This window comes from Parus major, chromosome 4 (genome assembly GCF_001522545.3).
Source record: "Parus major isolate Abel chromosome 4, Parus_major1.1, whole genome shotgun sequence".
Taxonomy (NCBI): Eukaryota; Metazoa; Chordata; class Aves; order Passeriformes; family Paridae; genus Parus; species Parus major.
In genome coordinates, this window is record NC_031771.1 from 21093404 (window position 1) to 21109757 (window position 16354).

General features: G+C 37.4%; 1 protein-coding gene and 1 long non-coding RNA gene across 3 annotated transcripts in view; one reads left to right on the forward strand and one right to left on the reverse strand.

Annotated features, from left to right (window-relative positions):
• The window catches only part of LOC117244290, a 77125-nt gene that overhangs the window by 55687 nt on the left and 5084 nt on the right, over positions 1-16354 (forward strand). Inside the window, exons 3-4 of one of the 2 annotated variants that reach the window (XR_004497062.1) lie at positions 6580-6687; positions 12711-12948. This is a non-coding gene — a long non-coding RNA (uncharacterized LOC117244290). Of the gene's footprint in view, positions 1-6579; positions 6688-12710; positions 12949-16354 lie in introns of those variants that run through there. The other variant, XR_004497061.1, reaches the window with a different exon arrangement.
• The window catches only part of TACR3 (tachykinin receptor 3), a 38679-nt gene that overhangs the window by 16600 nt on the left and 5725 nt on the right, over positions 1-16354 (reverse strand). The window contains exons 2-3 of the mRNA XM_015624683.3: positions 8399-8587; positions 6513-6663 (exon numbers count right to left, since the gene is read on the reverse strand). Of these exons, the coding sequence (XP_015480169.1) occupies positions 6513-6663; positions 8399-8587 (340 nt within the window). The remainder of the gene's footprint in view (positions 1-6512; positions 6664-8398; positions 8588-16354) is intronic.

The following is a 16354-nucleotide window of genomic DNA, read 5'->3' on the forward strand; positions in this document are numbered from 1 at the left end:
ATGGAGGTTTAAGATGATATCAGAGGAATTCTGTTAGAGTTGCCTGTGGTGACAGGCCTAAAGGCTGGCTCCTGTCCTGTTTTCCTTTAACATTTTAGTATTGAGAGACACAAACTGACACTCAGTGAAGAAGTGGAGAAACCACTGGATGCAGTTCATCATCTTCCAGTGTCTGGCAAGGATAAGTTTGTTTTCTGAAGAACCTTTAAAGGCATCTGAGAATCTTTCTTCCTGATTTGTTTTTTGTTTTTTTTTTTCTTTACATTGAGTAAGAAATGTGACATTGTTGAACAGAACTAGTTGATGTTTAAAACTTTGCATGACTCATTGATATGAAATTCTTCAAAAAGATTTAATTTCTAGAGTAGTTTCACAAAGTCTGAGATTACATTACTGTGTGATTATTACCTTGGAAGAGACTGACTTAAAAGTATGAAATCATAGATTTGGACTAATCACTTCAGAGGCTTTTGGGACACTTCTTTGTATTTTGCATAGAAGAAACAGTCTACGGGCATAACGAACTGCCACTTTGGTATTTTTGTTACACCTTTAGTTGCCTGAGGAATTAATCAGTGGACATTTCTGTGTAAGGACTGCAATCTTTAAAAAGCATCTCTGTTTCTCTTGATTGTTGGCAGATAACAGAGCAGTGGAGTGCACAGAAGTGGTGCTACCTGGCCTAAGTTGTTCTTCAACCTCCTGTTACCAAGTCTTTTTTTCTTTTTGAATGCGCTGAACAATGATTGCTAAATTTGTGAATGTGGCTGCACCGAAGTGCACCTGTGGTTTTCAATCATGATAGAGCTTTGGCCTGCAAGGTGCTCACAGTACATCAGCATTTTGGATAAATGATAATTTCACTGTAGCTGTATGAAATTTCAGCTAGTCAAGCAATACAGCCACCCGCACATTATAATATAAGCCATTGTGCTATGACTCTTAGATCAGTGAGATCACCTCTTCTTTAAAAACTGTTTATTTCTCAAGCTTAATCTTCTGTGTTAGTTCTCTTCTAGTATTTATTTATTCTGTTTTGCTTTTTCTTTTCATTGTCAATCTCTGCAAAGTCCAAGAGTAGACCTCTTTGCAGAAGATGAGTGTTGATGGATCAATAAATTATACAGGCCCCTATTTTTGGCAGGAGATACACAGTATTCATAGCAAACTGAGCTTCTGCACCTCATTACCCCACGACATGCTGGGCAGATTGTTTCACATATCGCTCCCAGAAATGTAAGATCAGCCAAAGGGAAGAGGTGCCTTCCCAGAGGAAAGTGCCCGTGGCCCTCTGTGTGTGTTTGTACTGTTCTGGACACCTGCTCAGTGTGAGCAAAGTGCTCTGACAGTCCCCTGGAAGGTGTTTCTGTCCATGGTGCTCAAGCACAAATGAATCTTCAAGGTGGAAACACTCATGCCCCATGAATAAATAAATTATGGGAACAGCACAATGGCAATATAAGTACTCTTCAGCAGACTGCTGTTGCGTGGTAGGTTTGGGTGAGGTGTAGTCTAGATGCCTTCACCTTACATACAGTGTGTTCTAGGATTGGGTTCTCTTTGGAAATCTAAACATGTCTAATGAATATTTTGATGTATGTGTAGCCTTGGCATACCATTTCCTGAAAAAAGACCAAAAAATTCTGGTTCTTACTGTCTGACTTTTAAAAACTAGTCACACGTGATGATTCAGTGTAGATAAGGGCATCAGCTGTGAAGGATGGGCTTTCCTTTGAAGTCTGTGGTACAAATTTGTGTAGAGTAGTTGATTGCAGGGGGTATTTTTAACTAAATTTAGATTAATCAAGTTATATTTACTTACTGCTGTATTAAACTTCTATTCCCTTATGTAATTTTGAAAATGGCATATAATATATAAATTAGTGGAGATTGCAGAGTTGGTTCTCATGCTAGGATAAACGAGGAGAAGATGGATTGCTTAAATAACTGGGAAGATTTTAAACATCCCATGTCTTTATGTAGTCCCATGAAGAAGCAATTGCTTTCCAATCTGGAAGAAGGCTGAGCAAATATGTAGGATAAAAGTCAAGTTTCAAGATGGTGTAGGAAGTCACATGCAAGACAAATCCTTGGACCCAGAGTGTCAAAACATTTTGTTTCACATGGCTGGATGCAAGCTTTCACAAAAGGTTTTATGAATGGAGCAATATCTAACCCTAGTCTGTCTGTCTAGGCTTAGTGGTTGCTTGTGAACTAGGAGGATCTTTGATTTCAGAGTTAATTATTGGTTATCATCTGATCTGTGAGTTCATAGTGTAATACTCTCATCACCTATTTATGTTGAATAAGCTTTGTCTTATGAGCATAGTCTTGTTTTTTCAAATCTGTCAGCCCATAATTAATTCAGTATTTCAAGAGTTTTGATGCCATACTGCAATATTTTAGGCTTTGACTCTCTTGATTTGTTTTTCCTTTTTTTTCTCCCTGCCTCTGCTCCACAATAAACTACCCCATAGGGAAACTATCTTTTTTTTTTTTTTTGGGGTCTGGCCTGGATGGCTACCTCTTAATGCCAGAAAAAGTATCATTATTTCTAATTAGTACTTTTCTTTGTAATATGTGGTATAAAATATATATTAATGTATTTTCGTATTATTTATTCATATGTAGTAAAGAAATAAAAAAGGAAATTTTTAATTGCATTTTTAGTTGCACTGAAAGCCAATGAGAAGTCAGGAGTATTTTTATAGCTGCACTGCTATGTAAAAACAGGAGCATAAAGACATAGGACAGTTCCTTCTGAATCAGACAGTTGCCCATCTCTCCTGCTAATCTGTCACGGAGGCAGTAGGAGGTCCTGTTTATGGAAATCTCATGAACCTGGCCATTTTTCATTTTCTATTTTCCTAATACTGCCCTGGCACCCATGATTGTGTTCAAGAGAAGTGCATCTCTGATTCATCCTTTCAGTATCTACTTGGACCTTGAGGAGAATTTTTGGACATCAAGAAGCATTTCTTCACTGAAAGGATTGTCAGCCATTGGAAAAGGCTGCCCAGGGAAGTGGTGGAGTCATTATATCTGAAAGTGTTCAAGAAATGAATGGGTGTGGCACCTAGCATTGTGGTCTGGTTGACCATGGAGACCTGTCAGAGGTTGGACTTGTTGATCTTGGTGGTCTTTTCCAGCCTTAAAAAAACTATGATTTATGAATTTATTGTTTGTTAAACTGCCTAAAACCTTTCTGGATCCTCTGACATCATAAGCATATCTGGCAGGAGAACATATCAGATGCCCTTTACCAACTTTTAAATTATCCTTTCTTAAAGTGCTCTCTCTTCTACCAGCCTTGTGCTGCTCTCCTATCAATTCTTGTATTTCAGGATTTGGTCACCAACAGTTCTTCAGTCACTTTATCCACCCCCTTTGTGTTTCTCTAAACCCTGACATCTTGTCCTTTAATGTCCTTATCTCCAATCTTAAAAGTTCAGGCCATTTTAATATCTTCATAAGTCCTTTGATCATTTTTAGCTGCCCTTCTCTGGACTTTCTCTAAATCTAGGAAAAGGAGGGGAAAGAAAGAGAGCAAACCAAAGAAATATGTATGAAGTGTTCATACAGGAAATCTCAGACTGTGACTTGCTAGCAAACATGTAGGACTTTTTTCTTGTTTTATACTCAAATTTGAGAAAAAAATACATTGAAACAGTGTGGCTTTTAATCAATCTTCATTGCTAAAATGAAGTTGAGATGATACCTCAAGCTGTGTTAGGGGAAACAGAAAATACAGGCAGAAGCATAGGTGTGGAGGAATGAAAATTACTGAAAAAGATGCCTGGTGACACATTATCACAAAGTTGACAGTCATAAGTAAAAGGAACAGTAAAGGAAATATAGAAGTTATGGAGAACATTTTCTGTTCCTCTGTATTCTTCACATTGTGGCCAGGCAATAGCATCTGTTGAGATAAATGTTCTTTTTTTCAGAAAACATTTGTATCAGAACTGTATCTCTTGATAAAAACAATACTAACTGATTTTACTTGCAGTACATGATTATTCCCTCTTAGGGGTTAAGTAATGCTGAAAGAATGATTGGAATTTGTTAGATAGCAAAATCAGGGTGTGGAGACAACATCTGAGAGCAAGTATTTGCAGTGAATATAAAGAACATTCTGAACATTTTGACTGAGTAAATCTTACATTAGCATTATGAGCCACTTGTATAAACTTGTTATGTATGACACCATTGAGACTATAATTCCATATTGTGAAAATGGGAATTGCAGGAGAATAAATGATGTTCAGCTGAATATCAGTCAGTCTCATGCTGGGAGCTTTAAGAAGAAGGGATAATGGCTGCAAAGTCCCCTCATGTAGCAAATGTTCAAAAGTTCAAAAGACTGATGTCTGGCAGATTTAAATGGGTCAGTCCCTGAGATATTTCAGCTGTCTGTCAAAAAAAAAAAAAAAAAAAAAAGTAGTTTTGTAGTTTAATCCAGTCCTGAATTTCTAAATACTTTGTCTTTGACCTTAAAGGTACTAAGCATGACTTTGTGTTGTCCAGCCTGCAATGTACAGTCTGTTCTTTGAATCCTTCATCCCTTAATGTTGCTTTCAGGAGGATTCAGGACTGTATTGCCCAATCATATATATGAAATGGTAAGACCATTTGTTGGCAACTTTGTCAAGCTTCAAATCTTTTGTTGGCAAACATGGTTTCTTTTTAAGGTCTTACATGAACTCTTCACTACATTCTTAATATTAAATATCATTTCAAATAGCCCGAATCAGACCTTTGCACTGTAACATTGCCTGATAGGAAACATAGTCAGCTATTTTATATTTCTCCTTCATTATAAGTGCACAGATTTTCCATATGTCTAGATACCTATATACTAAATAGCAAGAAAAATAGATTATTTCTTTGCCTGGAAAGGCAAAGCACAAGCTCTGTTATCAGAGACAGGCTGAGTTATGGCTTTATTTGGATTCCAGTCTGTTAGTTCCTCTCTGTGAATAACCAATTATGATTCATCTTTCCAAATACCAGTTTTTTCATAAATCCTGCTGGAGAGCGCAGCAGTGTAGCTAAAATGCTGTCATGGAGCTCTACCCATAAAGTCACTGATGCAGTTATAATATATCTGCACATAATTTAATTCCCTTGTTGCATGCCATGAAGGTATGCATTCCCATATTCTCATATTTAAAATCCTTTAATTAAGGATGCTATTCCTTGTCTCCTGTATATATTTAGAATTCTAAATAGGTACTGTTTTTAAAGTATTCAAGAGATTTAATTGGGTCTTCTATTTCATATAGTAAAAGCCAGATTTTCTTTTCAGAAACCTCTAGTTTCTATGTCACAAGATGATTATTTTACTTAGTCATTATGATAAAAAGTCCTGAATTTCTGGCATGTCCTGGTTTTGCAATAATTTAATAATTTCCCTTCCACATTTGCTTTTGCAAATTGTGTCTGTTACAGAAAGTTATTTCTGCAGTGTCCTGAAAGAAATGAATATGTTAGTGTTCTGCAGAATTTTCAGGAGATCGCATGTTGTCTCAGGACCCAATACACCCCACTCTGTTATTGCTGCAGCACAGTAGCATATTCCACTGTTCAAACATACTGTTCAGGAAGCAAATTGAGCAACTGAAAGTGTGCTCATCATTGTGAATTAGAAGTTTGTATTAAGGTACCATTTTTTCAAATCTGAAAGTTTCAATACATTTTGGTATATAAAAAAAATCTGAACTGAAAAGCAGAAGGCCACTTTATTAAACAAGTAAAGTTGGGTTAAAAAAAAGAATGTTATGGGAGAGAAACCTTCATTGCACTGCAACATTAGGAAAACTGATCTAGTAAAGTATATCTTTAATATATACTAAAATATATCTCCTATATACTATATATATCTCCTATATACTATAGGAGATAGTAAAATACTTAGTTCATAAACAATCCCAAGTCTAGTTAGTTTAAACAATACCTACAGTGAAAGAGATTGAAAGAAAATATCTGGGAAAACTTGTTTGCTTTTCTTACAAAAAAGTTATTGTTTAAAAATCTGATTTGTTTATTATAAACAGGCTGATCAATGGTTATCTCAAATATGCATGGACCTTAATCAGCTAAGAATTACTGCAAGATTCACTTTTGTTTCAGTAGGATGAGAATCTTACCTAACGAGCTAATGATTTGCTAGCCCATTGTTCAAAATTCAGTATCTTAACTCTGTGAAGGCTGAACTTTTTGCCTTGGTTTAGATGTAGCAGACACAGTATGTGCTGCTACATGTGGAGTAAGAAGTTAAAACCCAAATGTTTCCTTTATTTAATGACAAGCATTAAAGTTACAAAAAGAAAAGCCAGTGAACAGAGAAGACAACTTGTCAAACATAATCAAATTCTGTATTGAAGCAGGTCTCTCATTACTGCTATTTCAAGTGATTTGGTTTTTTCTGAAAGAATTTACTGTGATATGTTGCAACACAATTGCAGATGATTTTTTAAGTATCCACTTAGTGGGATTTACCAGAACAGTACCTTTCTCTTAGCTTTGAGCTGCTCATGGTATTTGTTGGATGTGTCACCTGGTATTTCTCCTCCCCAGAGGGTAATTCCCACCATGGAATAAGTGATGCCCATGACAAGCAGTGGAAAGCAGTAGACCAGCACAATCACAATAACATGATACCTGCAACGAGAAGGTATTAAGGTGGTAAGTGCTTTCAGAGGAGCTATACCAATGGAATGGGCTGATAGAAGTCAAGACTGCTACTTTAACACAAAGCATGTTTTGTATTAACTGGCTAGTCCTTGGTGTTTTCACTGCCTTTTTGAAAGTCTTGGATTGCACTGCAAATTTATGTGCATTTGAATGCATGTGATTTGTGGGGTGTCTGATGCTGAGCCTGCACTAGTATGTATTATGAATGACTGTAATTATCATGATTAGTGATTGCAGAATAAGATATGTTTGTCCATAACCAGCTGAGCTGATATAATTGAACAGCCAAGTATCATGAGGGCAAGCTAGGTGTTTGGAACTCTAGTCTGGACCATAAATGAAAGAGGAAAATAAATATTTTAGTCATATATTGATGCAAAACCCCTGATAAGAGTCCTGTCACCCACTGTTCTTCATATGGCAAATCTGGTGCATGTAGACAACACAGATCTGTGACTTGTGTGCAGTATAGTCACCACTGCTGATGTAAACTCTGGTAAAACAAAGAATTTCTTTTGCCTCCTTTTAGTTCCTGGTTAAATGCCAACTTCAGATAAAAGTTGAATGATCAGTGAAGAATCCCCAGCTGTCACTGAGTGTGACCTTCCTGCCCTAAAGAGAAATGTCTGTGTGCAGTTCCTAAAGTGATAAAAATTGCACATGACCAGGACTTCTTTCACCTGCCTTAAAAAGAGCAAAAGGTCAAATTTGATTCTAGATGGTTACACAGGCTTTCAGCCTTGAACACAATGTTTTTCTTAAATGTCAGTGCAGACACGAAAGGACAGATGCCTAAGCAGCCACTTATTCCTAATTCTACTAGAGGGACAAACAGGATATATTTAATTCAATTGACTGATATTCTCACTTTCAGAAAGGGGAACCAGTTGCAGGTTATCCAGTTTTCTCTTTTGGACTAATATCTGACTTCAGTAATTGTTAGAGTGTAACAGAATGAAGCTGCAAAATCCAGCCTTCCTATGAAGAGATCTAGAGAAAAAATCTGGTTAGGACCTTCTCATTGTCTACAATTACTTGAAAGGAGATTGTAGTGAGGTGGGTATTTGTCTCTTCTCCCTAGTTACAAGAGAAGAAATGGCTGCAGGCTGTGCTAGGGAAGGTTTAGACTGAATATTAGGAAATTTTTTTTAAATGGCAAGGGTTGTCCAGCATTGGTACAGGCTGCCCAGAGGAGCAATTGATTCATCATCCCTGGATGTATTTAAAATATGCATATATGGCACTTAGGGACATGGTCTGGTGGTGGACTTGATAGGATTTGGTGGACTTGGACCAGACTTGATGACCTTAGAGGTCTTTTCCAACCTAAGGAATTCTAAGGAGAGACTAGAAATCCTTGTTTTCCTGGTTAGGATAAAGAGGAAGCTTGCTTTGGATTGCATGTTATGTTCCCAATTCTGACCATCTCTGTCTCTATAGAAGTAGCCATCTTAGGTGGAGCAATGACAGTGAAAGTGCAGCATAGGAGGGAGCCCATTCAGGGATGTGGAAGAGAATAAATTTGTTCAGTTTATCACATATAATGCTTTACCCTCTTTACTTAGAGAACTGTCTCTGCATTTCTCAGTGATCAAAGCTGTTAGTTCTGTGTGTAGAGTATCTGCAGGACGCTAGGGATTTTGCCAAGTCCATTGCAAGTCTAGACACCATCATGCACAAGTTTAAAAGAACAAAAGCTTACGTAAAATGCTGTTTTGGGCCACCTGGCCATGCTACATAGCAAAGTGTTCTCCCAGGCATCACCTTGGTTATGGAGTATAGGCACTGGGGAAAGGCCAATAGGAATGCCAAAATCCATATGCTCCCAATGACCACCTTGGTAGCAGTTGCAGAGAGCCTAGGTTTCAAGGGATCAATAATGGCCATATATCTGTAAAAGAAAGCAAAAAGTAAGAACTTTTCAGAGATTCATATATATCTATAATCAGCCAAAACTTAGGATAAAAGAGAAGGGTAAAAGCAGAGATATTTTTCTTCCTGCAGTTCTGATGTCATTGTGCTCTTTGTGTGGTTCAGCTCCAATGAAGAAGTTTCATTGGATATCATTTTACAGCCATGGGACACCCAGTTAATCATACATATATCTGTAGAGAAACTATTTTGTTAAGAGTAGGACCATTCTGTTACTGTACAGCCTGATTGAAAAGCAACAATGCAGCTGGATCCTCTGTTACTCTGCTAGGTCATACAGCATTTATTTCTAGTACAAAAATTTACAGCCAAGCTGTCAGAATTATTAGTCATCTGTCCCAAAGCTACAGCAACCTAGTAAGTCCACATACATTTATTTCAAAGAACACCGGAGCAAGTGATTCATACAGAGGGAAGGGCCGGTTCAGAACTGGTAAAAGCACTAAGGAAAATAGATGTTTAAAGCAAGAAAACATCTCATTTGCCTCCTCAGTTCCCATACTCCCAGGCAGGATAGCATTTTTTGTGCTGCCCCATAACCGTGTTTGCAATTCATGTATGCTGGTAACATTAGAAGAACATGCAAAAAATAATCAAAAAATTCCCTCTAAGTAATTACAATGTAGAAGCTTAGTGGAAAAAAGCAACGAGTGAGAGCGTCTAGACAGACAGTAATAGAAAAACAAGTCCTATTTTCTGTCTTTTGATCTTTCTTATAGAAACAAGGAACAAGGGAGACACAAAATTTGTATCAGTCATTTTTTGGTGAGTTGTATTTGCTGCAATTAAAAGACTTGTACTCATTTCAAGTGAAAGGAGTGATATGTTTTAATTGTTACAGTACACATTGGCAGACCTGCCCAAGAATTTTAGGTACAGACATTAACCATGAGACAATAACAATAATATTGGTAAGTTACTGTTCCTGATAAGAATTTGTGCAAGAATCTTCTGCATCCATATTTACCTGCAGTGGTACACAAATTTCACTCAAGATAGTCTTATTTTTTTGAAAATTTTATACTTGACAGATGAGTAATTACAGAACAGATGTTTGTTTTAGCAAAGCTATCTCTGTTTATAGTTAATGATAAAATATGTGATAAATCCAACAGTGGTCACAATAGTGCTATGACTTCTCTAGTAGATATGATAACTGCCCTAGTACCCTAGTATCTTAAAACCCCTAAATGCTGTCAGAAACAGGGAGTGATCTAAAAAAGTTTCAGTTCTGAATCATCAATTTCCATATATAGTATTATAAGCTTGTTCATTTTTTGCTTTTACTGCACTTTGATATTTTTCTCCACAGAGTAAGAATTAGTTCCCCTCTCTTTTCTGTGCCTTTTGGTGTTTTATTTCAGCTAAACTGGTGCTTTTGGTATTACTTGTTATGAAATAGTTTTATTTGAGTGCTGGGTGTCTTCTGTTTCTTGAGAACAGCAGTTGGGTTGTTGCCCCCCTACCACCTAGCTCCTTTCTCCTCTGAAGAGTAAGTAGCGCTTGATAAAGAAGTCAGGTAGTCATGAACCCTGTCTTTCAAACTGAGCTGGATTTTGTGTGGACTGCCAACCACTGTCCAAATGTTTGATGGTCTTTACTTGTAGTAAGTGATAAGCCATAAACAAATAATCATTTTCACATGCTTGTGAGACTCTTAGGGCATCTCCTCCTAGCCTGGAATTATTCCTTCCAATTGCTACTTTTCTGCACATTGCTATTATTTTATGTGCTATTGTCAGATTTCTACTACATTCACATTATTCTTATTCCCAGTTATATTATTCTTACTCCCAATAGATACCAACAGTAGTTCTTGTTGCCTAAGATAAAATTTGGTTGTTTTATCTTCCTGTCTGCCCTTTAAAGACATGGATTGTTTGGGTGAAATGACTCATACAGCTGTACTGATGGAAATTTTAACAATTGGCTGTCTGAGTAAGGTAAGTCAAAGGACAAGGATCAGATGAAAAGCAGGCTATTTATCTCTTGAGTTCAAATTTGAGTGATAAGCCAACAGCCTAGCTATTGCACAAGATTGATTACAAATATGTAGCAGGCAGTCATTCTAATAAGCAAAATGGGAAGGAAGTAAGGGAACTTTGACTATTCCCTCAATAATGTCTTTGTGCAGGATAGATGTAGCTGAAGAGTGACAGCTCTGTTACAGAGCCTTTGACAACAAATCTAAGTTATTCTACTTTGCCAGTACACTAACAGTTACAGTGTGTTCTGTAAGCATAAGTTCTCTAAGTCGCATTCCTTAGAAACAAAATTGCTTAAGTAATGTAGTGAGATATTGCTTTATAATGGCAATTGTTACATTCACTCACTTGTCATACATGTTTGGTAGCATTTTCTTAGAGAAGCCGTCATTGACGCAAGTAAAGTAGAAAATGTGGAATGGCCATTCATTGCAGGTCAAAAACTATCTCCACATTTGAACAGAATCTGGATTTTATTTCCATAGCCAAAAGAAGCCTTGAAAAGACCTGAGTTCTTCCTGCACTGTTAGCTGTCATTTGCAAAGGAGACACACATGCTCCTGCTTATGATTTAGTTTGCTGTAAATGTTATCTTGGCATTATGGGTATCAAAGGGTAGTTTGCATCTCTTTAGGCTCAATTTGAAGTATCAGTAGCTAATTTTTCAGTTGGCTTTTGATCTCTCTCCATTCAGCAAGGGTGTTTCCAGCAGGAATGAAAGCTCCTGCTAGCACAGGCTAGAGGTTCCATGCTTAGGTGTTGATCAGGAAATCAGTGAGATAAGGAGGCTAAGGATGGGATAATGTGAATGTATGATGATCATATTGCCCCTATATATTACAATTCCCCATGGCTGACAACTGTCTGCTGTGTTTCATGGTGTAGCTCTGTCATTATGGAGAATTTTTTTACCTGGATGATATTCTTACATATATTAAGGATGACAAAATTCCAGTTACAAGGGGGAAGAGTAGACATGCTGTCTGAATTGTGTGCTGAATGGTGCTGAATGTGGTGTAGAGGTAATAGGAATTCTTGAGTAGGCCAGGAATGAAAGGAGTGAAAATGATGAGATAAAGGATCTAGCAAAAGAACTGAGACTGGGGAGCAGTTTGCTAAATGAAAAAATAGAAGTGAAAAGAGTAAAATGGGAAACTAATAGGAGAAGCAAAGAATTGAGAATTGTAGAATAACAGTATATATAAATTATGTTGAGAGAGGAGAGAATAAAAAAGGAAACTGGGGGTTGTCTAAGAGCAAAAGACATGACAAAAATCAGTCCTAGTGTACCAGAGATTCCAAGGTAAGTAGAACTGGCATAAAACCAGATAATTTTGGCAGTGTGGCTATGTGGTGGCAATCCCTCCTGCCTCCTGCAAGTGTATGGGAGAGAACTCCTGGAGTTTTTCTCTGTGTAATCAGCCAACCATGAATAGCACGCAAGGGGAACAGCAGGACTTCATGGATGCTCTGATGTTGTCTGTCTTACAGACTGTTTTGCTATTCCACAGTTCTCTCAAGTGGTCTGAAATTCACCATAGAGTAACCTGAGTTGGAAATGACCCATGAGGATCATTGAGTCCAACTCGTGACCCTGCAGAGGAGCATTCCCAAGAATCACACAGTGTGCCTGAGAGCATTATCCAAACACTTCATGGACTGAGACAGTGGTGCTGTGCCCACTGCCCTGAGGAGACTTTTCCAGTGCCCAAACACCCTCTGGGTGAAAAATCTTTTCCTAATACCTGACCTAAACCTCCCCTGACTCAGCTTCATGCTGTCTCTTGGGTCATCACTAGCCAAGAAAGTGAAGAAATCACTGCCCATCCCTCTGGTTTCCCTTGTGAGGATGTGATGAGGTGTCTCCCTTCAAGTTTCCTCTTCTCTAGGCTGAACAAGCCAAGTGACCTCAGCTGCTCCTCTTAAGGCTTCCCCTCCAGACCCTTCACCAGCCTTGTAGTCCTCCTCTAGATGCTCTCTAGATAGATTAATGCCTTCTTTATGTATGTAGTGGCTAAATTTATGCAGTTATTCTGAAGCCAGTGACAAATGCAGAAGCCCTCATGGTTCACCATGTTCTGTGATATTTACGCACAGACCTTGTACCTCTCCACACCTCATCTCCAAGGACAGTAGAAGATGGTAGATATTTGAGCTGAAGGAGGATTTCTAATGGCTACAAGCAACTGAAGGCTTGTTTAACCACTGAAAAGCATTCTGGAGCCACGCAGACACTTTTTCAGTGGGGTGCTGTGCCAATTTGCTTTGCTGTCTTTGGACATTTAATGTTCAGTCTGTCACCAGGCTTGAGCAGTGTGACTTCGTGCTGAATAAAGGGCTCTGAACTCCCACTGTGGTGGCTTGATTTAAAGATGGGACTTCTAATGCTTTCTCACTCCAGTGGGAGCTGCTGATAGTGCCACAGATAACTTATTCCACACAACAAATCAGGGATATAAATTATACATTCCTGAAAGGAATGAGCTGATACTCATTTATCACAACAAGCAAAAATCATTATTACCCCACCCAACAAAACATTTATACTTGGAAAATAATTATAAGATGGAATATGCACATTTTGCTATGCAGGGATAGAAGTATGTGCAGGTAGACTCAAGCCAGCACTTCCAAGAACGTGGATTGCTCAACAGCTGCACTATTTTCTTCTGTGTATGACTCTAAAGCATTTTTAGGTAGCACTTCAGTTTCATATGCACATCATTAGCACATGATTTTGTGGTTTGTGACCATATGACATCCCACTGTCATCACTTTTCTTACAGCTTTATCTTGTGTTAATCTTTGTCCCTAACTGATTACTACTGAAAGCAGCAAGAGTCTTTCCACTGGGCTTAATGAGAAATCATTCAGACTGCATGATATAATGGCTGGTGTATCACTGTGTACTTGCTGCTGCACTCATTTCTTAGCTGCTGGGGTCAGAATAGATCCAGTTCCCTTCTGAACTGTTCTGTTTGTCTGGAGTCTATATTGTAGACTCTTCTCGTCTTGTGTCTTGGGTTCACCAAATCAAGAAAACCTGTTTTCTCTGAAACAAAAGTAGAAACAGTCTTCTTTTGAATAACACTGATAAACTCTTTAAGCCAGTAGTTTTAATGGCCTCATAATCATGTATCTCTCTTACACTTTTCAAGTAACATGAGCCAAATAGCTGCTACATACTGTAAAAGCTTACAAAGTTTGTGTATCATCCCAACAATAGAAAAGAGAAAAAAAATAAACCTAATTTGTCTTCTTGTAAAACAGCATACACTGGCTAACACAGCCAGGAAAACCTTTCATCTTTAACACATCATTTAGAAAATTGTGTCAAAAATACACAGGATGTTATTAAAACAAAATGATGTTCAAAATTGGATCCTACAAATGCCCATCTGGAGACACAGTTGGAAGACTTTAATCATCCTAATTGATTTGTTTCACCTGTTTACAGTGTGTTTATAAACTCACATGGGTCAAAATGTAATAATCCCAGATTGTAACAGGAAATTGGAACTTGACAAAGGAAGAGACTGAGTGAAAAATCATAATGGTTGTATGTAAGTGGCTTGTCAACAGGAGATAGCAGAGCATGCTTTTTTCATGAGTACACAGAAGCTATTATTCCCTCAAGACAGAAGCTGGTTTTAAGACTTTGTATTTTGAATCAATTGGTATTTTAAAAACTTAGGGAAGTTGCTAATCCCTGCCCTTGTTTGTGGAAAATTCTCCAAAAGGTAAGCTATATAGAGTAGACTAAAGATGATGGAATGAACTTAGATTTAAAAGGCATTTTTTGTATGACGAAAACCAAATCTCTAACTTTTGTATTCTTTAATCTCTATCTGCAACCTACTAGAGCAAGGCTCCTTCTTTTCTTTAGGGACTGTTTTGTATTAATTTATTTAGTCTGACTTTCTCTGCAGGTAGAGTGGCTGTGGCCATTTCTTTAGGCCTATAACTCACTGTTGAGAAAGACTGGTTTTGATGCCTGGAAGGGTCTGTTGTGCAGTGCTAATGCCATAAAGAAAGTGTGTGACAACATGATAGATAAACACATGGTACATTTGAGAGATCAGTGGACAATATCCCAGTGGTATGACTTGGCCTTGATTTACCCAGAGGAATGTCTGTTGCTCTGGGTGAATGGCTATTTGTGCTTTGAGCAGAGGGAAACACTGAAGTTTTTTGAAATTACGAGTAGCTTCCAATGCCTTGCTTCCAAGTACCTCTTACCTAAAACCAGTAATATTGAAAGTCATCAGGATGGCTGAGCTCTCATAAACAGTGCTTTCTACTTGGGGAGGATCTGGTAACTGACAATGGGCTAGATTTTTATGGGTGTGTAAGTGATTTTACACAATGTATTCTATAGTTATGAATATTGATGGAAAAGGGATAAGAGTTTTCTTTGGTCTGTCTCATAAAATGATAGATTGACTTCCCCTGACAAAAAGGTTTATGTTTCTCCTTTTCTTTTAATATTATCTACCTGGGCTATCAAGGAAGAGTATCACTGTGAAGTCTGTAGAAACAGCTCCAGCTGCATAAAACCACTGTTAGTGTTTACGTTTCTGCCCCTGTCATCTAGGTGGCTTCCTTTTTGTTTCTGCAGTTATCTTGAAATAATTTTATTTTAGGGAAACAAAAATATGTGAAGGATACAACTTTCTCTCCTGGTTGGTAAATTAGTCAGAAAAACATGCATTTAGGCAATAATATTTAAGAAAATAAATAAATAAAACAAACTTCTCTCTGCAAAAAACTCATCACCCCAACCCTTGACTAACTTTTAAAAGCACCAGAGACTACATTGCATAAACCACAGAACATATTTTAATAGTTTTCATTAAATTATTAATAAAAGTATGTATTTAAGGCTAAGACTCTGTCTAAAACTTCTTGTTTGAACATAAGGTTCAAGCTTATTGGATATTTCCTGTCTGGACCAAGAAGTCTGGGGGATTGCTGCTGTTGCAAACATTGCTTATATTTCTTAAGATGCTGGTGTATAAACCTTTTTTTTACAGTACCTTTTGAAAGCAGCTTATTCAATAGAATATTTTTTCAGTACAAAACAAAAAGGAAAAAATAATTGTTATGCATGTATCTTTTTCCCAGACTGCCCCAGCATGTTATTAATAATGTAATTGACATAAATCTTGACCAAAACTGCAAAAGAAATCCTGTTATTTTGCCCAATCACTATGAAATTGTACCATTGCAAGAAAAGGTTTATTTTTCCTAGGCCTCTGCATGCTGAATCCTGTAGCCATTGCATCAAAATGTTCTGCAGAAACTATTTCACCTCTTTACTAAGAGAGAAAGAAAGAGAATTGTCAAATTTTCAAAATATTTTTATATTACCCCCAGATAATAGATAATAGATAGTCTTTAATATTTCAGCTCATGATATTTGAACTTTCTCTCCAGTTCTGAGAACTAGTATTTTTCAGGGGGCAGCCCAGTTACTGGAACCCACAAATAAGATGTGCTTCACCTTCAAATACTCTTTGAGGAAGACAGGAAGATGAGGAAGGGTTTTCCTCTTTGAATTCTATAGTTTGACTGGCAAACTAAGAATAGAAATAATAGTGACAATTTCTAAAGCATATCTTGCATTTTTTCCCTTCAGGATGTGCAGTGACCAAGGCTGATTCTTGAAGTTGTGATTTTCAAGTCATCCATTAGTTTGAAAAAAACCCATTGTATTGCACTTTAGTGTGGTAGTAGGGGTA